Genomic DNA, 21,851 nt, shown 5'->3' with positions numbered 1-21,851 from the left:
TCGATTATTAAGTATGAGAAAAGCAAGGACGTGCCATAGATGAGACAATGCAGTCTAGTTATGTGATATTAAATAGGCTTCTACCTAACATGTATCACTCGAGTCATACCTTTCCTAGCCCGCCTCATACCAGACACATTTTTGTCCCCACGTCTAACTTCAAGATACACCCCACTTTTATACACTCTCATCTTCGGTTGACAATATGGAGCAAGGATCAGAGATGGGACCGCCACCCACTCCAACCACGGTTAATCCTCCGTCATATGCGGAATCCGTGGCCGAAGCCATTGACCTATTTTTCTTTCCAGATTGGCACTACAGAGGGGGATGCGACGACTCGATGCTCAAGACACTGGATGACGTCCTTAACAAGGATTTATCTTTCATGCACCCAGGGACGGACTTCTACGCGTTCTACTCCTTCCTTTTAAGGATGGGAGAGCAACGACTAGAGGTGTGGAGCCCCGAAGGAGTTTTCCAACCCATCGCCGTCATCGAACTTCGAGGCACATATCTACGCGAACTACGTGGCTGCGAGGGAAGGGCTCTTATTTATTTGATGCACCCAAAGAACGAGCCACACGTCAAAGAATGCCATTTCATCATCCAAGAAACTATCTCGCCTTTACAGCAGAGGACCGGGGTTGCAGGAAAGCTGGTGTCACTGTTTGACAAGTCGAAGCGAGTCGAGCGGAAATACTGGATTAAGGCTGCACTCCAAGGGGAACGTTATGTCTTTAGAGAAGTGGCCTCTGGTCAAGAACCAATGCCGGAAGAGTGTGTTGGTGTCAAGTCCGTTTGTTATCCAAGGTTCTGGCCGTGAAGAAGGCATCCATGGCATCGAGGGTTATATACGGGGGCTTGGGAGTTGTCATGGTGACGGACTAGCCGTCCCATTCACATCCATCTGTTGACATACATTATCAAATAGCTTTGCAGCCCTTTCTTTGTTATCATGTAATTCTAACAGTTTTTATCTGAGATTACAAGCCCTCCGCCACATCCAACGACTTCCCAAGACGCTTGAGGCCTTCTTCTAATGTATGCTTTCCCACCGTAAATGTAATCCGGAACCACCCGAACTCCTCTGCCGCATATATGCTGCCTGGAGCGATCATAAGACCATTGTGAGAGCATATATCTGCAAATCTCTGCTCGCGTTGTTTATATACGCTAGCGTCAGGAGACGTAACTCTCAGTTCGCTGTAGTCTGTCTGGTGGCGTGACGATTTCGGAATGAGCAGGTGTCGTAGATCAACCCAAATGAACAGCCCAGCATTCCTTGAAGGCGTTAGTCCTGTATGCAGTAAATACATGTAAAGCGGCTTACATCTCGTAGTAGCTGATACCCCGTTCCCGGAAGAATGACGTTGCGATATGATAGTTCTCTGCCATCAATTCGCCCTTCTTGACCATAAATCTTTCCAGCTGTTGTCTGTCCTCTAGCATGGCCGCCCAGACGTCCTGGAGGACATGGGGTGACCAAGAGAACATACTAACCGCAACATACGTTAGGAATAGACTCTGGGGAAATTATAGCTTCCAATACGAACCTAATGCTAGACATTGCGCCAATTAACCCCTCATTACTGGTACACACAATTCCTAGGCGCAATCCGTTCGCGCAAAAGTCTTTGCTTGCGCCGTAAAGTACGTGGATGAGGTTTGGCTCAATAGCCTCCTGGAGATCAAGGGCAAGAGTGGACACGAACGGTGTCTGGCTCGGCATGGCAGTGTTGGGGAAAACTGATTTCGCATAGATCTCATCAGAGATGAAATGAAGTTGATTCCTACCACAGAAAGCGGCGAATTCTAGAAGAGTCTCGGGAGGCTGGGAAATAGTTAGTATACATACGGTTCATAAATCAGGTTGGAGGGACTGAATACGGACATAGCATCTTCCCAGAGGGTTGTGTGGGCTTGAAATACTCTTGTTAGTAGATAGCCAATTACTATTTTAGTATCGGACAACTTACTTGGAGACTAGAAGAGCACGGATAGTTATCCCGTTCTTTTTAGCTTCACGAAGAGCGACTTCAAGAGCCCGCTTGTTCACATCAGGGCGGAACAAGTCGTCTAACCCGGAGAATCCCTCGATGCCCTCATATCTAACCCCGACTACCCGACCATTGCTCCGATTCAGGATATCGAAATCGAATCCGTTGTAATATGGTTGAGGGACTAGAATGCCGTCCCCGTCGTTGCAAATTACCCAGGTTAGAGCGTCAATGGCACTGGCCAGGCCAGGCGTGATGAATAGGTTGTCCGGGGTAATTGTTTTGCGAGAGTGGAATTCCTCGTTCAAGAATGCAGCTGCGGCACGCCGAAGACGACGTGATCCACGAGGGCCTGTACTATAGGTAAGGTGACTAAGGGGAAGTACATTGATCTGTGCCCACGGAAAATGAGAAATGCACGTAGAGAACTATGAGTCGGGGTTATCAACCTGGTCCTTTATAAATTGCCCCATCTCGTCATGCAAGAGGCTATTCTCCGCGAGGCGAAGTATGATGCTTGACTATCAGTCAGTATACATTCCTTTAAAAGATAGACCAAGTGTTAAGAGATGAACCTACGTCCCATCGGGGTTTTCTGGTGACCATGGATTTGCCATAGACTTTTCTCGTGGACCCCAGACATCACGGTGCTCGAAATTCTCTGCGGCTCTCCTCGACAAGTGATGCTGGGCTATCGCTGCATCGATATGCTCCTCCTGACGCATGGAGTCCATGCTGGCTAATCTGAAGTGACTCACTACACAATTATCTGTTATCCGCTATCTCTTTCGTTGGGTGAGTTAAAAGGTGAAGCAGGACGCTTTATCATGTTCAATCGTCTCCAGTCGGCGGAGTCAACCATATATGCTCCAGACTTGGCGCGCCCTCCGGCGACAAATCGGAGATCTTTCTGTGCAGTTTAACCCGAAGGTTCCATAAAGTATTCCTGGTGGGATGCTTTAGCCGGGGAAGCCAAGTGGGTCGAAACCATTTCAACCTCGGCGAGGTTATTCGAAGAATCGAAATCATGAAGACGAGGCTTTTACATTTGTGAGTCAACGATAGTACCCTCTAAGAGGCTAAGAGTCCTAAAGGCGTTTAATTCTCAAGTAATTTATTGATATCAACAGGACAGGCTATAATGTCCTATTTCTTACAATGACGTGGATAAAAGTTTCTACCTTACGTAAGGAGGACATAACAATTCATTGCATAAAATGTACCGGGTTAATAAGAGTAATAACTGGCAGGGTCATTGAACTATGGGCATACATGAAGAGGACAAGATATTCACTAGCCAGGATGCTATACCAGGCTGACCAGACTGTGGCTCTCGTAGAACTGACTGTGTGTTACTCGCCACCTTAAATGGGTTCAATATAAGCATTGTTACGTAATTGTATGATGTTCTCGGCATTTTAGTAGAGGGAAACTGTTCTTCTTAATCTCGGCTGTGTTGTCTATTTCTCCATATTTGCCTGGAAACACCGAGGCTTCTTCGTCGTCACTTTCGCTCTCTCTACCCCATATGGAGCCAAGGCCCTCTCACTCGCTTGACCATTGTTTTTTTAATTAGTCTCGTGCCCGATGAGCCTGAAATTCAAATAATGGTTGTAAATAAACCCCTGGGGCGGAGGATAAAATATAAACAACAGGTTCAAAAGTCTGAATCTATCAACTGAAGATATCCTCGCCATATGTCAAGATTCTTCTCTGACTATGGATACAATAACGGAGATGGCCGATGAAGCAAAGGTGTCCGGCGCGAACCATGAAGCCAACAAGCAACACAAATTGACCCTGGAGAAAGAAGGTCATGGATGCTCGAATCTATCACCGCCGCCGTCATCCGCAAGCGCCACATGTCACCATTCCAATTCTAGGAGCAGTTGGGGAAGCGAGCAATTTTCGCAGGACAAATGTGGACAGTATCCCGACGCTCGTGTGGAGGGAACCCTTCCAAGGGAAGACCACGGCCCATACGAGGTCTCGTTCGATGGTGATCAAGACCCGATGTGTCCTCGAAGCATGCCGTTGGTGAGGAAATGGGTGATCGTGTTGATTGTCTGTACCGGAACCTTATGTGTGTAGGTCCCTCTTTTATTGCCCCGATATTCATTATATTGGTTTCCCCTGATGTTTGCTGATCAGGCTGATATAGGACTTGCACAAGCTCGATCTACACAACTACCTATACACAGATGAATCCCGAGTTTCACACGTCAACGCTCATCTCGACTATAGGACTCTCGTCCTTTGTCTTAGGAATCGGGACCGGACCGTTGCTCACTGGCCCACTGAGCGAGCACTACGGACGAAGACCCATCTATCTGGTCGCGTGGACGATGTTCCTAGTTTGGACAATTCCGTCCGCCGTGGCGAAAAATATTCAGACAATCATTGTTTCTCGGTTCTTCAATGGCTTCACTGGAGGCACCTTCCTTTCCGTTGCGGGAGGAACTGCCGGAGACGTATTTTCACGGAATCAGATCCAAGCACCAATGGCGCTTGTTTCATCAGTCCCATTCATTGGACCCTCTTTGGGGCCTGTACTCGGGGGCTTTATCAACTCCCACTTGGATTGGAGGTGGACCTACTATATCATGATCATTTGGTCCGCCGTGCTGCTCATCTGCATGATATTCTTTGCGCCAGAGACATATCACCCCATCATACTACGTGCTAGGGCTCGAGCGCTCCGGCAAGAAACTGGAAACGAACGGTATAGAGCACCGATGGAGGATAACACCAAGACATGGAGGCAAATAATAATAGTCGCACTTCTGCGGCCATTCCAACTTCTCTTCCTAGAGCCCATGTGTTTATGCTTGGATATTTATTCGGCTATATTATTGGGGATTCTATACTTATTCTTCGGCACCTTTCCGATGGTGTTCCGAACAACATATGACATGAACCTTTGGCAGGGCGGACTGACATTCGTGGGAATTATAGTCGGGATGGTTATCGTCGCCGCTACTACCCCGATCTGGTCCAACATTCGTGAGCGTCTGTTGAACAATAATGCCAAAGAGCCTGGACGCAGTGAGCCGGAATACCGACTTCCTCCGGCTATTGTAGGTGGCATTCTTATTCCTCTTGGGCTTTTTTGGTTCGGTTGGACTACCTACTCGAGTATTCATTGGATAGTGCCCATCATTGGATCTGCTGTATTTGGGGGTGGGTGAGTATCTACCATAGTTTCCACTTATGCTGAGAGATTCGTCTTGTGCAATATTAGATGTTCCTGAGCTAATCTATTCTCACGGAGCAGGTTGTTGCTGGCATTCACCGGCATTTTTACATTCCTTGTATGTTCCTGTGCTCCCACTATGTCGATTGGAAGCCGAGAAGACACGTCGTGCTCACTATAAAATAGGTCGATGCTTACCCACAATACGCCGCATCTGCCCTGGCTGCTAATGGCTTTGCTAGGTGCACGTTCGCAGGTACGTCTTCGCGTTCACAGCAAACCCTGGTCAGCAAAGCTGTAACATAGTGGGTTGCTGACCATTCCTTCAATAGCTGCGTTTCCGCTGTTTGGTAGTCAGATGTACGACAAGCTCGGCTATCAGTGGGCAACTAGCCTTCTGGCATTTCTAACAGTTGCCATGATGCCATTCCCGTGGCTGTTCTTTAAGTACGGAAAAGCACTGAGAGCCAAGAGCAAATTCGCTCTACCGGACTGAACCGTCACAAAAGAGGTAACGGCTTCATTTTGAGGATAGCTGGATGTGTAAGAGAAGTTATGCGGTCATGTTAATGGGGAGGGGGTAGACTTAGACCGTGGCGGTGCAATGCCAATAAGTGTGCATCCCACCGAGCGACGACAGCAATACAGATAGTGCACGTTGGAAGAACGTTATGTTGGCTGAACCGATACATGTTGTAGAAACTGTTGCATATGGTTTTAGGCAAAACATCTCAGGGGGGTTGCCTATAGACTGAGTTTATATTATCAGGACATTAGTCCTGAGATCGTTATTTGGTAGGCCAACGGCGAACTAAAGACAGAAGACAAGATACTCAGTCCTACTGATGTCATGGTTAGCCTGTCTTAGGGCAGAGTGCCAAACGGTCCTAGTTCATGCCGTTTCCACCAGAGCTCCTGACGGCCGTACAAATGAAAACACATGGTCTCACACTGCGATCAGAGCACCACAAGATTTCAATTATATGTGTGGTATATGTCTCATATAAGAATACACGCAAATAAATGGCAAAAGCATCGTTGTCTAGAAATGTAGAGGATTCGCACCCTCAGCCGCATCCAAACCATCGAAGGGCTCAGCTAACGTTGGCCCTAACCCGTTATGCAGAAGTAGGTCGACGTCAAAAGTATTATCAAGATAGCTCGCCCAGAAAGAATTATATACAAAATGATCAGCTGCTTGTGGGAAACCTCCGGATGGATGAAGGTCTCGAAGCTGTGGTCCATTAATGTACCCGGTCCGGCTCGTCGTTTCATTTCGGTCGGAACTCTCCAATACGGTTTGTTTAGGACTATGGGCACGATGTAGCCCGGATGAGTTCGAACGGCCTGATAGTGGTATGTTGCTACGGTTGTTCGCAATGCTGGACGACACATTGATTATCGAGGCAGAGCCTTGCACTGTCAGCCTTCGCAACAAGTTTAAAAACGCTTTAGCAATCCAGATCTTGACTGGCCAGCTACCGGCCAGCTCGCTCAATGCCAATAGGCATTGTCGTGATTTGTTCTCGGCTAATTGTCGACGTATGGGGTCTTTCCGGCAGATGACGATGGTGTGGACCGAGAGTGCAGAGAACAGGGCTGGGACGCTATGGAAGGTTAGGAGAAAAGAGAAGCTGTGCAATGCAGGGGGAATTATGGTCATACAGATGGATTAGCCCTGCTTTGATCATCCCGGCACCAAGAAGATCCTCTGCAAGGCGGGTAATAGTGTCAGCCGCCATCCGTCCTCGGACATCATATTCGGCTTCTGCTGGAGATAGGTTTTCGATAGCCTTTGGTCGGAATAGAAGAATGAGACAATTTCTAAATTTGATTAGTGTATTGATGACATGTAATGAGGTATTGCACCCTTACTGGTAGCTAAATTGTAGCATGGACGCCCAGAACGATGCACCCAATGATCCATCTGGTGTCGTCTTCCGAAGATGATCCGGCAACTTTGATTCCCACTGGGCGAGTCTCCCTGCCAGTGCTTCTGTATCATATTTGTCCAGTGCAGCACGACGGGGGCTGAATTCCCCAATAAGTATATCGCCAACTAGAACGGTATTGTGAGTTATCTGGTATGGAGGGGGAAGTGGCAGCCAGTAAGTGGGTGGCGACTAACGTATTGTAGTTAATCTTATCATCTCAAGGGCGTAAGAGATATGAAAGTCTGTCTGGACGGGGATGAGGGTCTGGTCATAGTCATTGTCAAATTTGAAATCATCCTCATCGAGGGCCTCAACATCACAGTCCTCGTCCCGTATGCGACAAGGTCGGCCGAATGCCGCAGAAGTATGTCGGTCACGCGTCTAGCTGGATTAGCATGACGAAACAAAATGTTGGAACTAGGAGTGGGATACATATATGGCCCACCAAATTCGCTTCCTCAAGGACCTCATGGGTTGACTCATTGCGGACTGCGACGCGCTAATGTAATGTCAGCCGAAATTGCAGCCGATGGAGATGACTTCACATGCCGGTGCATTCCTAATGATTGAGCAAGAGTTGTCGCACATCCAATCCAGAAGCAAGTGTCCTTTTGATCCTCGGGGCCAGCCCACCAAAATCCAAAAAGCAAAAGGACAGCCACAAGATTCATTCGATCATTCTCGTAGTCAGCATCATACAATGCCTTTGCACGCAGGTAGTGTGTTTTCCTTGCAGTAGCACGGTCACTATAACCAGCTGCATGTACTAGTTCGTCACTTCCAACCGTAAATCCCAGGAAGAAGATAGTCTGCAGAACAAGTGGAGAGGCTTGGCCCTGGCGGTACTGGTGTGTGAACTTTTGCCGATCAAGCACTGGATAAGCCGGGTGGAGCTTATGGAAAAAGGCTTGAACCAGCTGGTCAGCTACGTCACAGGATGGCATCCTGAAAGCCTCCTGTAAGGAGACTGGCTCTTCGACACGTGGTGCATGGTTTGCATCTGGTCGGTCTGCAATAGAAGCCGGGATCGGGTAATGCACTTTCAAAGGCTCTGTTGAACCACCTTCGGGGCTATAGACAACCTCGACGACGTATGATAAACCCACGGCCTCTCCCAACTGCTGTATACGAGGATGTGACTGTTCTTGACTGTGCTTTGGGCGCTCTACAGCATTAATGTCGGCTATTCCCGCGCGAGGTATCTCAATACCACTGTCCCGATCATTTCCTCCTAGTGTGGTTGGTCTGTGGATGCTATCAGTCTGGCCCGACTGAATAGTTCTGTGGGTAGCATCAGGGGCCACTACTGCCGGGGCCATCTGGGTCAACCCACCGGCAGATGGATCCCTGGGTTCCTGTGACCGTCCGGAGCCACGTACATCTCGAGCTCGGGCGTGCCGCTTCCGAGCGTACCTAGCAGTGTTGGTAACCTCACGGGGAAGTAGCTACGTACAGCTCCAGACCCACATACTTGCCTCGTTTTGATTCAATCAACTCGCAAGGCGTCTGCCGAGTGCGACAATGCCAGCAGGGCTGCCCATCAGCCGCGTCACATTTCACTCGCCTGGCGTTACAAGCCTTACAAGCGACTCGGGCACGGCGCATAACCGGCGTAGAGGGATTGGATGATGATAGATTTCCCTTCGGGCTCTCGCCTGGCTCAACCATCCTTCTCAAGGTATCGTCTTCTGGTAGAGAATGAGTAAACGATAACACACACCGTTTGTAAGTAGGCGAGGTTGTCCGGAGTACTCCGTCAAGCCCAAGACCCCGAGGCAACTCGAATTTGAACGATAAGATAAGAAAAAGATGCCTCGGGCTCTTCGTGCCTTGCTCCTCATGACTAAGCCTGCGATTGTCCCGTTTAGGACGGGCGATTACTGGAAATGGTATAGCGTGTCTCTCGTGGTGCAGCCGACTTCTGAATGCTTCATATGTTATATCCAAACGAGGACGGGGCTCAGGCAGTTGGTGAACAGGTAATCATAAACAAGGTGTTGAAAGCCCAGAGCTTATCCGATATATTGACTAGGAGCAGCGAGATTCCTGGGCTGAGGCACGTCCCTCTTGGAGATGTATGCTACGCGAGCTCTAAAGCCCTTCCGAGTACCGAACACTTGCCATGGTGAAGACAGCCCTTGGTAATGTGAATAGTAGCCACTACTATATGGTACTTTGCGTTTGCTGGTGGAGGAGGTTAGGCTAGCCTACAGCCTGGCACATGGGCGAAGCAAGGATGCTATGCTTAGTGTAGCATCCTTGTCTGATTCAACAAAGGTCAAAGCACATAGTTGTACGAGAAGCTTGCTCAAAAGACTGAAAATTATGCCCATCACCGATGATGGCTGTTTGCCAAAGGCGCGTGATACTCATTTTAGTTGTTCAGCCTTGCGCTTGGACTTTCCGCGTAACCAGTTTGGGTGCATTCTTGCTTTTCTTTCCTCCTCTCGCAGCTCCTAGTCACATTCGCTATTTGCTGTTCAAAGCTGTTCAAATGCACAGCAAACCGAATCTAGCAAGGAAATATCGATCTAGAGCATCCATGACGGATTTGCCCGGCAAGGTGTAGATTCACATCCAGGTCCATCGAGGGCTCTTCTCCACCTTCCCCTCACTTGCCAGACACAGCCTCTTGCACAGCCTTGTGCTCTAGCCTATAATAACTGACTACCTTGCAGGTGCTTTTCTGCGTTTATTGGACAGCAAATCTGACTGCAGCATAGTCACTGTAGGTGCATGATCAAAACACGAATGGATTTCGGTATAATGACAAATGCCATGGTATACAAGTGCCTTCCACTCTAATGCTACGAACACGTTCCTATTATTCGTCTCTAGTGTCAGAGAGTGAAAGCAAATTGTCTTACAGGGTGGGATTTATACGTGGGTGATTACCTATATTAACCTGCTAGTAAAGCCTCAGGTGCCCCCAAATTCCTCTCTGACTTCAAGCTTGCGTTAACAGATACATTTATGCGCAGTCACCATGGGCAAGAGGCATTTTAGGGACTGGTTAAATACCTTCACAATTACCCCAGCCCATTTCCCTGACCATGAATGGACTTTACACAACGATACAAATGAGCACATTCGTCTGGATTATCAAGGAGTAAGTTCGCCACCCCAGTTAGGTGGGCATTTCAACCGGATGAGTGGTGTGGGGAGCATGTCACTAACGTTGAAATCAGCGTAACACTGCTGAGGGCAAGTTCGTCCATCGCCTAGCGGTCCAGAAGACCGGGGGCCAGAGGAGCAGCATTACGACTTCGAAGACAAGTAACGCGATTATTGCCCGAGTGGATGCGAACGACGCTGCATCGTGGGATGATATTAAGACGGGGCTGATTGAGAGCTATAAAATCAATGGCAAACGGCTTCAGGGCGTTGTGGGTGGCGGGTGGAATCTGAGATAAAGAGCGTACTTCGTAAAGATGTACCGAGTACATTCTACTACCACCATATAATACGATCCTTCCTTTAGCTAACTATGGGCTCTATATGTAATTAGTGCTCATGATATCTTATGACTAGAATACTAGTATATGTTATAGGGCAGAGCGCGCATCGCTACTAATTGTCCGACGACTAGTTTTAACTACTAGTTCGTACTGGGACTAGTTCTTGGAATCCAGATGACTAAGACCTGACTTATTCGACATGTTCAAACTCCCGCCGCATGCAACACCACTCCTGTACCTCGCCCTTTCATAGACGTGGGCGTTTCAGTGTATCGGTCCTAAAAACAGAGGCAAATGGCGGGTTCACGTCCGACTAAGACCCCTCTGCAATGGCACACAACCTTCGCCGGATCCTCGCCAGTCTGGCCCTCGGAACCAGCCATCTCAGCTATTGTCTCCATTGCCTCGGCAGCATTGTCCGCCCAGCACACCCAAGTGGGGGATGTGCCATCCATTACTGTTAATTTCTTTGCCCAAGGGGCATTCAACAAGAATTATGAGATTGTTATCCCAAACCAAGAGCACAAATTCCTCTTCCGTGTCACCCTTCCGGTTGACCCATTCTTCAAAACGGAGAGTGAAGTTGCCACACTAGCTTTCCTACGCCAGAAAACTAGTATTCCCGTTCCAGAAGTGGTGGCATGGAGCTCTACATCGGATAATGCCCTCGGTTATGAATGGATTCTTTTGAAAAAGGTTGAAGGTGTTCCACTCGAGCAAAAGTGGCGTGCCATCTCTTTGGAAACAAAAATCCAAATCTCCGAGCGATTAGCAGCATACGCCGCTGAACTACGGAGCTTACCCTTTGATAAAATTGGGAGTCTTTACTTCGAGGGCACGAATACTAGCGCGGAAACAAACAGCAGTGCTCAAGACGCTCAACAGATCAAGTTCATGTCCAGTTACCTCGGGAAAGGTGTAGAGGTCGGGCAGATGGTTTTGCCATTTTTCTTTTCCAAACGGCGACTTTACATTCCTTCCAACCGTGGCCCATTCGACAATTCTCTCCAGTATCTAACGGCAAAGGTACAAATGCAGACCGCGTGGATCAAGAGCGGGGTGGAGATTGCAAAAGCGGAGAATGCCAGCGACGTGGACTCGGATTGCGATGAGGATCTCCTGGAAGAAGCGCCTGAGATGCTAGAAGTCTGCCAGGCAGCTCAGGAATTGATTGTGCGCCTCTTTCTACCGACAGATCCCGACACATGTCATACACTCTATCATCACGACCTCAATCAGAACAATGTAATCCTGGATCCAATCAGTCATGACATCGTTGCTGTCATTGACTGGGAGATGATTTGTGTACTTCCCCAATGGGCATCATTCTACTATCCCAAGATGTTTCTCGACGTGGACCCAGTCACTGAAGAGGAACCGCCCATTCCGGTAGACTACAATGATGAAAATGATTACACTATCATCCGCCGGGACAGGTGGGATGCACGGATCCTTAGGAGAGCTTTTGATACCTACATTCAAACGGTGAGTAGAGATACAAACAACGTCAACTTTTCGGATGGCTTTGAAGAGAGGAGAACACTTGAGGATGCCATAGAAGACCTGACTGATAACTGGGAGGGTGCGCGAGAAGCCCTGAGAGACTTACAAGCTCAAGCTGGAACAGTAAGTAGTTGAGTCGTCGTATTAGTTCTAGGTGTAAAAGGAATCCTTCTTCCAAGGTCAAGGGGGATGGTAAGGGGAATTATACTGGAAAGGGCAGAAGAAGGTTCTTCACGCTTAACATACAGTCGGACTCTACTGTGGCAATGGCATGTGACTGATAAACCATCTTCACATTAATAAACTGCAAGGTGTAATCATGATATAATGCATGCCCTCAAAAGGACATCCGTCTGACAGCGCTCGGGAACATTCAGAAACATGCAGTAGCCTGCAGATTATGGTGAATATAACGTAGGTTGCGTGCCATGCTCAGGCCCCAGATTAAAGACTTTGGACATAAGTATAATGGGTAGCTTAATTGCTTCCTCCCTATTATCATTAGTTAAACTAAATCCTTAGAGCATTCATATCCCCTCTCCGCCGCTAAAATTGATAGAGACTGTGTACATGAATGTGTTACAAGGTTAAAAGAAAGACAATTTGACCTTCCTCCAAACCAGAAGTCAGGCAATATGAAGCTGTAATGCGGTCAGCTCTGCTCCATCTGTTTATAATCCGGCAAGACCCAGGTTGTATCCTCACGGATGAACCATTGGCTGAGGATATCCAATCGCAGGAAAGCAGCTACCCATAAGAGAATGTGCACAACGGTAATCCCCCACGATGACGATGGGGTGTAGTCCCAGAATGTCGAGCCCTTTTCGATTCCCTTCTGAACTTGTGACATAAAAGGTCGATATGTGTCGTCATACGCCTTGAGAGCGAGGAGGAGGCGATCCTTTGGCGCGAGATTTGCTTGATGAAACTTGCTGATCTCTCCCGCGAGGATATACGCCCCCACCAAGCCCGAGGTCGTTCCCATACCGGTGGTCGCCGATGGACAATATGCCGCATCTCCGACCAGTGCGACTCGGCCGGCAGACCAGGAGTCCATTCTGACCACCCCCAGGCGCTCGCAGTAGAAATCATCCGCGCTCTGGAGTTCTTTGAGAATCCGGTCCGTCTGCCATCCTGCCCCACGAAAGACCTCCACCAAGCCATCCTTTTCCTCCTTGATGTTTCCGCGTGCCTTATTCAGTCGATCCGAGTCTGTTTTGCACGCAAGGTAAACCTGCATGGCATGCGGGCTATGCCTCCGGGTGAAGATAAAGCGCCGCCCAGGAGCAATGTATATTGCCGCGTTGTACTCCTCCCCAGGTTGAATCTCCCGTGGAACGGTGAAATATCCCATGTGAACCCCCAATGGGTGAAATGGATCTGGCTCGGATCCAAGGATCATTCTGCGTGTGCGAGAGCCTTGTCCATCGGCACCTACCAATAGATCAAACTGGTCGTGGCGGCCATCGGAAAACTCTACCTCGACGTGGTTTTCCCGCTGCGTGAAGCTCTCGACCGTCGTTCCGAAGACGAATGTTGCGCGGTCCTTGGTGGCGTCATATAATAGTCGACAGAGGTCGCCTCGCATGATCTCATAATCTGTGGTGAAGCTCTGCATTCCCATGCCGGATCGATTGGCGGCGAAGTATGCCTTGCGTTTGCCGGCATCATCGACGATTTCCATGCCCTGTTCGTGAATGGACTTGGCACGAAATTGTTGCTCGAGGCCCATTCGCCGCAAGACTGTGATACCCGGTTCTCTGAGGTCGACTTGCAGCCCGGTGGCACGCAAGCTCGAATACCTTTCAATGACCGTGACGTGGTGGCCCATCTTTGATAGCCAAAAGGCCAGGGCATTACCGGTAATGCCAGCACCGCAGATAAGGACGTTCAGTCCGGTCATGGTTTATGCTTCTGTTGTTTTTTCTTACTTCGTTTCCTGGAATCTGTTGAATGGGAGTTGGGTTTGCAACCCGGCCTGACTCTGTTTATATGCATTGGACATGCATTCTATAAACATCTCGGAGTTGAACAGGAATGGCAATTGCCGCGAGTATCTCCGAGGTGGTAAATCCGACTGTTCTTTGTTTGTTGGCGCCAACCCGACGATCCACGTCAAGGTAGAGTATCAGACTACGTCAGTACTCAGTAAATCCCTGTGCCAAGAAGGCCACAGTCGATCATCTAAACTTAGAATCCTTTGTCATGATCATGGCGCCATTCAACCTTGGAAGCAATGCAACGCTGCCCGATTTGGGAACCCAAACAAACATGCCAAACATCTTGCAGGTGACTCCGTCTCCAGTCGTTGAACGACGAGTCGGAAGGTTTTCGGTACGGGGTATTTGTCACCTTTTTTATTCCTCCCTTTGTCAGGGTTTTGGTGGGAGAGGCGGGTTTAAATATTAAACTTAGAGATATTAAATTGAGGGTCAGCATAGCAAATGTCGCATCCGCCTCCGGAACGTCAAAACTCCAAAGGTATATATGTATTTACATACCTGTGTGGGTGCTTGATCGAATTTGAAATCACATCTGCCTAACTTTCTTAGCGACTACGCTGGAGCTAGCCCTCAAACCGGAGCTACTACGGGGCATGAGCCGCTGGAATCTAGTGAATGACCTCCCATGCTATCATCGACTAGTACAACCCATTGTCCAAGGTATCTTCTTGACCTATCAGCGCAAGACATGCATATGTTCAGCCTGTTGAGCCCAGCCACACAGGTCACCATGTCCTCGCCCAAGGCCCATTCCCTCTCAAACGGATGTACCTCGTGGTGTCCATCCTCCAACGGATCAATACAGCGCCTTCGTCGGACCTTCCGTCCCAATGCCAAGCTCTGATCGTAAGCCCCACGTTTGAATTGGCATGGACGGTGAATGGCATCGCCCGAACGATGGCGTCGACAATGGCGTCGGTGAATGTCTATTGCTGTCCTAGGGGGTTCCGTGATGCTCACGACAAGATTGTCGAGCTCCAAGGGTCGGAGAGGGGGCGGGTCCCCGATATAGTCGTCGGGACACCTGGTCGGATCTGGGAGTGTATCATTCGTGGATGGTTGAAGACTGATGCAATCACCTTGCTCGTCTTTGAGGGGATGGATGATATTTTAGTTCGCGGATACGATGAATCTGTTCTACAGGGGATCCTGCAGATGGTCGCACACGGCAACACGCAGGTCGTGGTGCAATCCGATAGCTTGCATATGTGGAGAAGGATTTGGAAGCTGGTGGGCGACTTTATGCCTTCCCCGGTGCGGGTATGGGATATTTAGGGCTGTCATGGAAATTACCTTCGACTCTTTCGTACATTTGTTTCTACTATATGTTGCTGTATGTTTCCCTGCATGTGAGGCATACGTTCGATTCATTGCTGGGCTGGATCTCCGGTCGGGGGAAATAATATGGCCCGGCCCGAGGTTACGGTGTTATCCGAGTCGAACTCACTGCATTTAGCCGCACCGGCAATTTCCCAATCAGCGAACTTCAACGCCACATAATGTAATAAGATAATGTAAGATTTTGTGGCGCCGCTGATACACAGTCCAATGCAAGCCAAGCCGAACCTAATGAGCGTGGTTGTGGTGTAGGATGAATGCCTTGCTCGTAGATTGTAGTTTGTCCAATTTAGGCTGTCGAAGTCAAAAGGATGGAATGCATCACTACTCGAGAGGAGTAGTGCACAACATTACAATCATGAAGATTGAAACATTCCAGAATCCACACACAGAACCGGGTCGAGAACCTCATGTAGATCTCTGACAGAATTTTCTTGGATATTTTCCGAAAGTAACCACTAATGAAATCCGGATACCACTCGGTTTCCCGATCCATTATCATTGGCTGATGAATGTCCCTGAGTCACTGAATCTTCAGGGACTAGCCAATTATATTGAACTGAACCCCTGCACACCGCATGCGGAATGTAACCGGATTTCATCTTTACCGAAAGTGGTAATCTATGACAAAATACCCCAGATAGAAAAAAATGATTGAAAAAAAAAAGTGAAGAGATTGGATACATTTCATTCATCATTACTCTCTAGACGTCTAATGTTACGATATACGTGTGGCATCCTACCCCTTTTCTCTCTAAGAACCGGCTCCAAACAGCTCACATCACTATGAGCTGCCCGAGAGAAATAGTTGACGCCAATTCAGGCAATGACGGTGGTGTGGGCAAGATGGACACCCCCAAACCCAATGGTTGGTCTCCAGATAACAAGATGCTGCCCGACGCGCTGGACGACGGAGAGCAGCAGATTATCGAGGCCGGTGAGGCCAAATACCATCGTCTGGGTTGGAAACGCCTCACGATCATGCTCATTATCGAGGCCATCGGTCTGGGATCGCTCTCGATTCCGTCCGCTTTTGCATCCTTGGGAATGGTGGCAGGGGTGATCTGCTGTGTTGGCATTGGACTAATTGCCATCTATACATCCTGGATTATCGGAAAGGTGAAACTCGCCTTTCCTGGCGTCCGACACTATGGCGACGCCGGTGGTTTATTAATGGGCCGTGTGGGCAATGAACTTTTCACATTTATGTTAATCCTGCAGCTTGTCTTTCTCACGGGGTCAAACTGCTTAACAGGTACGATTGCATGGCGCCATATCACCGACAGCAACAATGTCTGCTCGGTGGTCTTCAGCGTTGTCTCTGCGATTATTCTTTTGTTACTCTCCATCCCATCGTCTTTTGCCGATATGGCTTGGTTGGGCTACATTGATTTTGTATCAATCGTGGCGGCAATCGGCATCACCATTATATCAACCGGTATCAAAGGTAACCAGTCGGGACTTTCTCACGTGGATTGGTCGGCCCTACCACAAGGCGACCCGAGCTTTTCGGATGGTTTCATTGCAATTAGCAACATTGTGTTTGCCTACACATTCGCCAGCTGCTTGTTTTCTTTCATGGACGAGATGCACACCCCCAAAGACTTCACCAAATCGATCTGGACCCTTGGGATACTCCAGATAGTAATTTATACAGTTACCGGAGCGACCATCTACGCCTTTGTCGGTAAAGATGTCCAATCGCCTGCGCTGCTCTCAGCTGGTTCACTTGTGAGCAAGGTCGCCTTTGGTATAGCCCTGCCAGTCATCTTCATTTCTGGCGCGATTGGTACGATTGTTGCGGGGCGTTTAATTCACGGTCGTATCTATGAAAACAGTGTGACCCGTTATGTCAATACAACCAAGGGCTGGATTACCTGGTTGGCTCTAATCACGATTCTCACGATCCTGGCTTGGGTGATCGCCGAGGCTGTTCCTTTCTTTGATGATTTGCTTTCGATCACATCGGCGTTGTTCACCTCGGGATTCTCGTTCTATCTCCCCCCCGTCATGTGGTTCTTTCTCCTCCGCAAGGGTAGCTGGTACTCTCGGGAAAACCTTCTTCTCAGTATTGTGAACCTCTTTGTGTTCATCTTTGGTCTCGTCGTGTTGGTTGGAGGCCTTTATTCCAGTATCGAGGATATAGTAAGCTACCTCTCCCTTGTCAATTGGTTGCATGCTCACAAATCTTCTCAGAGAAACAACTATCGCACTGGCAACGTCCACAGCCCGTTCACTTGTGGTGCGGTCTAGTGGCACCTTTCTCTCGAATTTTGTTTTATCCATCCAAGACCCAAGACCCGAGTAGTCCTTTCCTAGATGGACCGCTGAATAGCAAACAATGTGTGCACAGATACACCATTGGACACGTAATGTACATAGACCGCCATGACCAGCATATAATCTTACATTGACACATTATCCCTTGAACAATCTTTCACCAACGACCACTCCGGGCTAATATAGGCTGATTCCCACGTGCTCGATGCAAAATCGTGTCCTCAAAGCGGCACGTCTCCAAACTCAAGACTTGACGCCATTCAGCTCGACATGACAATTCATGAGGCCTTGTTGCAATGTATATTGCCTCCACGTGCTGTTGAACCGTTCCTTTTTCGACAGGCACCCAAGGAGATCGTTCAACACACCTATCTACGTGTTTGACTTCCGGCCGCAGGCGATTCACAATTGCGACAGATGCCTCAGGCGTCCAACGAAGAGAAAATGTCGATAAACCATGACAAACATGCTGCCTGAGGCTCCTTTTTCTCTCTTTGCCCGAGCGAAGAACAAAATCTAAATTGAAAGTCAGAATGACTGCCACAAAAATCAGACCCCACACTCCAAATCATTCATTATTCCATAGCTAGATATGCCTTTGTCAAATATATCCTTCACCTTACATCTTCTGTGAGGTCCCTTGACTCTGCCGAAATACTCGTATGGGGAGATTACTCCGCCCGTTGTCCACAAGACATGGATGCACTTTGGGTAACAGACTCAATCATTCCACCACCCATTGTCCATCAGCGCACATTGGCTGGGTGACCTGACTGACATGGCGGAAGTAGGAGCGTCAGGACGGTGTTCATTCGCACGATCGATGGCCACTTTCGTGGCCACAAATGCTACGATGAAAGATTTGGTTATGGAAAGTATGCCTACCTTGCCGGGCAGAGAAATAGGCATTGACTGGGGATTATTTCCAAGCAACATGGATGTCTTTATATATCCATGAACAACAATACTGGCGGCACCGGGCAAACCCAGAGGCTTCTCCCCGGGGAAATTCGTCTACCACTCGCGAGCCAGTCGCTCCTGAATCCCCTTAACATGCCATACTCCTCCCTTTCCCACAATCCATAGTTCATGCTCCCCAAAGGCCACACTCACGGCCACATTCTCACCCCCGCCGACGCGAATGGTACCGAGCGTATACCCTGTGTCGGGGTCAAGGACATCGACACCATCCCCTGCACCGCAAAATATCAAGCCATGTCGCGACACACGCACGCCATCATAGAAGTACGAAATGGGATTGCTGAGGAATCTCTGATTTGACAATACGGAGCCTGACTTGGAGACATCAAATGCCCAGAGCTGTCGCATTCCATAGGGATCCGTCCGCTTTGGAAAGTACTTCGAGACCCCTGTCTCCGGGATGAACAATGTGTTCCCATCAGGGGATATGGCAACCCCATTGGTATTCCCGGTAGTACTATAAACTACCTTGGTGCGAAAGGTTGACCGTTCAACGAAATAGATCGAGGGATTTGTGGGGGGTGCAAACTCAACAATCTCTCGGCCCTATTGCGCGAGTCAACATCCGACGCTCTTGACTGGGGAACACATAGCGTGAACATACCCAGCCTGACTTTGAATCTGTTAGCCAGAAATTACCCTCCCGATCAATTTCCAGATCGTTGAAGCCTGCAAATGGCTGCACCAGGTAGTTATTCAGCAATGTCGTTTTCTCATGGCTGTTCGGGTCGATCTTTGCCAGCTCTCCTGTCTGCAGGTCACTGTAGCCATCTGTTACAACATGGATGGAGTGATTGTAGTAGACACACCCATGTACGTTGTACGTTGGAGGGTTGGTGGTTATATTGTGCAGGGTATTGGTCTCCACATCCAAGAGGTACTGCCATGAGTGAATGCCATCGTCGCCGCCTGGTGGACCCCATTCGACAAAGAAGAGCTGATTGGTGTCCTTGATATAACATGGTGCTTCGTGGACCTGGTAGGCTAGTTTTTGAACATGCTCCACTGTGGCATTGGGGCCAATGATATCGAAAAACTTCGCATCATAGGCGACAAAGTCCGTGGTATTTAGGTGCGACAATCTGTCTCGGTCAGCATATGTATATACATCGTTGGGAAGGGATGACATCCTTACGTTGCACTAAGACCTTCGTCCGATATCTCCGACGTTGCCCATGGAGCTTCAAAGGCCGTTCGGTTGAATTGCCCAGGAAGATTGGCCAATGCGGCGAGCGAAATATACGCCCATTTGGCAATACTGTTGTTCAGGAGAGGTGGAAGCGGCTTCAGGTAGACATCCATGTTGTGGGTATCCCTTCTTTCTTGAAGCTAGCATACACCATACATTTTTCGTAGGGTGGGGAATCTACCTCTAACTTAAATATGCCAATTTCATACCGCAAACTTCGCTTAATGGAAGCTATTCGAGGAGCTTTCCGGGGTACTCCAAACATCCGCCGGATGCCTCCCGGACATGGCTCGCGGAGCAACAGAGCCGACACTAGCAGTGGAATCCTCTCCCCGTGGAGTCGGAGCTACAGACATACCCCGTGGGGTAGATCCGGGCAAGAGACCTCGTTCCCCGCAATTACCATATCCTTGTATGATGCTGGCTGTGCCCGTGTGCGCTCGGTGACTCCCTCCACGATCGAATCACCGCGGAAACTCGCCGGCATGTATGCCGTACCATGCCACGTGGAAGTAGTAGTACGCATAGCATCTACACCTTAAAATGAGAAAAAATGAATGCAGAAAAATAATACTGAAAAAAAGAATAAAACGCCCAGTGCACTGCACGTCGTGACTCGTCTACCAATCATACAGCGCCTTTGGCGTCTCTACCATCAGGGTATGCCATTCGTCCTCTGACAGCCACGACCGTAGACTTTTCAACCATGCATGATCATCCACCTCAAGGAAAGGGGTTTCTTTCATCGCCTCGTCATACGTACGGACCTTCATACGTGGCGTGTGCGGCCTGCATCATCACACAGTTATGTTAGCCGGGGCACCAACTGTCGGTATGAATGTTACTTGCCAGTCACTCCCCCAAAGGACCTGTTTCGGATTCGCATCGATATACGCTCGGACTAATGGCTGCAGGTCGTCGTAGAACGGTGCTTCATTGCTCACGCGGTACGGCGCGCTGAGTTTGACATACAAATGACCCTTGCGCACTAAGTCCATGATGTCTTCAAATCCCACTTGTCGGGTTACATCTCCCTCACACTCGGGTGGAAGCATGCTTGGACCTTTTAGTAAAGCAAAGTGATCGGTAATCAAACGAATCCCTGCCGGCCTGATCTCGTGTTCTATGACTGGTCTCAGCTCCTTCCAGAACTCTGGATGAGTTTGTGTGAACGCCATGGTCCACCCGGGACAGTGCTTCCCAATCATGCGGGCGTGTTCCCGCAGAGCGACCTTCTGTAGCTCGGCATCATGCATAGCCTTGTACTTGTAGACATTGACCCGAATGCCCCGGATGCCTGCATTGTGCATTTCCTGGAGCTCCTCCCGGGTGACTGTCTCAGGATCAATGACTCCAATTCCCTTCGTGGAAGACTGGCCGAGCAGCTTGACGAAGCTTTTCAATGACTCTACATTGGCTCCATACGATAGGCCATGAGTCAACACCGAATGGGTAATACCCAAACTCTTCTTGAAGTGGATGAATTGCTCAATGGTCGCCGGTGGAGGCGTCAAATGACGGTCGGGGGAGTAGGCAAATTGTGCAGCTAAGCCGTGCAACCCTGGTTAGCGAGTCTCCCTCTATTTCACGTTGGGGGAGAGCTCTCACGATCGAAGATATGGTGATGTGCATCCCAGCATCCGTGCGGGAACAGCTCCGCAACAGCATTATTCTGACTTGCTACTTCCATCGTGGAATAACGGTCTCTGCGTTTAGTCCGGTGAGTATCCAACTGCCGACCACATCGTCTACCATTACGCTTAAGTTATTTACTCGGTAGTATCCAGACCGACATGGTGGCGTAGGACTTACTGGGTCTGGAACTGTCCTCATGTCCGGGCTCGCGGGCTACTCCGGGCGACTCCACTATGGCCTCCACACCAACGGACTCTTCCTGTTCCTGCCGGGGCTTGACTACTCCGGTCGAGGAAGATATGAGGGAAAAGAAAAAAAAAAAAAAAAAAAAAAAGGA

The 21,851-nt window shown here is 49.0% G+C and overlaps 10 protein-coding genes across 10 annotated transcripts; 5 read left to right on the top strand and 5 right to left on the bottom strand.

The window, feature by feature from the left end:
* Window positions 1–205: 205 nt before the first annotated feature.
* BDV38DRAFT_281640 (uncharacterized protein) lies at window positions 206–826 on the top strand (the record flags this gene model as incomplete). The annotated part of the gene is made up of 1 exon (XM_032059601.1): window positions 206–826. The coding sequence occupies one exon, from the start codon at window positions 206–208 to the stop codon at window positions 824–826; it is 621 nt and encodes a 206-aa protein (XP_031914774.1).
* A 101-nt stretch (window positions 827–927) lies between these two features.
* BDV38DRAFT_243574 (PLP-dependent transferase) lies at window positions 928–2,861 on the bottom strand. The gene is made up of 7 exons (XM_032054240.1): window positions 2,580–2,861; window positions 2,450–2,516; window positions 1,980–2,392; window positions 1,895–1,922; window positions 1,557–1,834; window positions 1,334–1,498; window positions 928–1,284 (listed from the first exon to the last, which is right to left on the bottom strand). Exons 1-7 carry the CDS (start codon window positions 2,732–2,734, stop codon window positions 987–989), a joined length of 1,404 nt encoding a protein of 467 aa, XP_031914773.1. The 5' UTR covers window positions 2,735–2,861; the 3' UTR covers window positions 928–986.
* Window positions 2,862–3,434: 573 nt separating this feature from the next.
* BDV38DRAFT_243571 (MFS transporter) lies at window positions 3,435–6,113 on the top strand. Its single transcript, XM_032054239.1, has 5 exons — window positions 3,435–4,087; window positions 4,162–5,184; window positions 5,275–5,311; window positions 5,380–5,449; window positions 5,526–6,113. Exons 1-5 carry the CDS (start codon window positions 3,720–3,722, stop codon window positions 5,687–5,689), a joined length of 1,662 nt encoding a protein of 553 aa, XP_031914772.1. The 5' UTR covers window positions 3,435–3,719; the 3' UTR covers window positions 5,690–6,113.
* Window positions 6,114–6,235: 122 nt separating this feature from the next.
* On the bottom strand, window positions 6,236–9,251 carry BDV38DRAFT_270258 (uncharacterized protein; the record flags this gene model as incomplete). Its single annotated transcript, XM_032057116.1, has 7 exons — window positions 6,236–6,800; window positions 6,859–6,904; window positions 7,322–7,508; window positions 7,560–7,626; window positions 7,761–8,527; window positions 8,595–8,786; window positions 9,243–9,251. The coding sequence occupies 7 exons, from the start codon at window positions 9,249–9,251 to the stop codon at window positions 6,236–6,238; spliced, it is 1,833 nt and encodes a 610-aa protein (XP_031914771.1).
* Window positions 9,252–10,833: 1,582 nt separating this feature from the next.
* BDV38DRAFT_58669 (aminoglycoside phosphotransferase family protein) lies at window positions 10,834–12,555 on the top strand. The gene has a single exon (XM_032063594.1). The coding sequence runs from the start codon at window positions 10,880–10,882 to the stop codon at window positions 12,221–12,223; it is 1,344 nt and encodes a 447-aa protein (XP_031914770.1). The 5' UTR covers window positions 10,834–10,879; the 3' UTR covers window positions 12,224–12,555.
* On the bottom strand, window positions 12,532–14,443 carry BDV38DRAFT_243559 (uncharacterized protein). Its single transcript, XM_032054238.1, has one exon. It carries the CDS (start codon window positions 13,989–13,991, stop codon window positions 12,741–12,743), a length of 1,251 nt encoding a protein of 416 aa, XP_031914769.1. The 5' UTR covers window positions 13,992–14,443; the 3' UTR covers window positions 12,532–12,740.
* Window position 14,444: 1 nt separating this feature from the next.
* On the top strand, window positions 14,445–15,582 carry BDV38DRAFT_243557 (uncharacterized protein). Its single transcript, XM_032054237.1, has 3 exons — window positions 14,445–14,569; window positions 14,641–14,751; window positions 14,816–15,582. Exons 1-3 carry the CDS (start codon window positions 14,533–14,535, stop codon window positions 15,364–15,366), a joined length of 699 nt encoding a protein of 232 aa, XP_031914768.1. The 5' UTR covers window positions 14,445–14,532; the 3' UTR covers window positions 15,367–15,582.
* Window positions 15,583–16,215: 633 nt separating this feature from the next.
* Window positions 16,216–17,682, top strand: BDV38DRAFT_281632 (transmembrane amino acid transporter protein-domain-containing protein; the record flags this gene model as incomplete). The annotated part of the gene is made up of 2 exons (XM_032059600.1): window positions 16,216–17,574; window positions 17,626–17,682. The coding sequence occupies 2 exons, from the start codon at window positions 16,216–16,218 to the stop codon at window positions 17,680–17,682; spliced, it is 1,416 nt and encodes a 471-aa protein (XP_031914767.1).
* Window positions 17,683–18,482: 800 nt separating this feature from the next.
* BDV38DRAFT_291792 (SMP-30/gluconolactonase/LRE family protein) lies at window positions 18,483–19,992 on the bottom strand (the record flags this gene model as incomplete). Its single annotated transcript, XM_032061835.1, has 3 exons — window positions 18,483–19,236; window positions 19,295–19,772; window positions 19,826–19,992. 3 exons carry the CDS (start codon window positions 19,990–19,992, stop codon window positions 18,724–18,726), a joined length of 1,158 nt encoding a protein of 385 aa, XP_031914766.1. The 3' UTR covers window positions 18,483–18,723.
* A 507-nt stretch (window positions 19,993–20,499) lies between these two features.
* Window positions 20,500–21,738, bottom strand: BDV38DRAFT_291789 (uncharacterized protein; the record flags this gene model as incomplete). Its single annotated transcript, XM_032061834.1, has 3 exons — window positions 21,488–21,738; window positions 20,729–21,440; window positions 20,500–20,668 (listed from the first exon to the last, which is right to left on the bottom strand). The coding sequence occupies exons 1-3, from the start codon at window positions 21,567–21,569 to the stop codon at window positions 20,500–20,502; spliced, it is 963 nt and encodes a 320-aa protein (XP_031914765.1). The 5' UTR covers window positions 21,570–21,738.
* Between the last annotated feature and the right edge of the window lie 113 nt (window positions 21,739–21,851).

Source organism: Aspergillus pseudotamarii (genome assembly GCF_009193445.1).
Source record: "Aspergillus pseudotamarii strain CBS 117625 unplaced genomic scaffold BDV38scaffold_19, whole genome shotgun sequence".
NCBI lineage: Eukaryota > Fungi > Ascomycota > Eurotiomycetes > Eurotiales > Aspergillaceae > Aspergillus > Aspergillus pseudotamarii.
The sequence above is the reverse complement of the archived record's forward strand: the minus strand, read 5'-3'. Positions and strand labels throughout refer to the sequence as shown.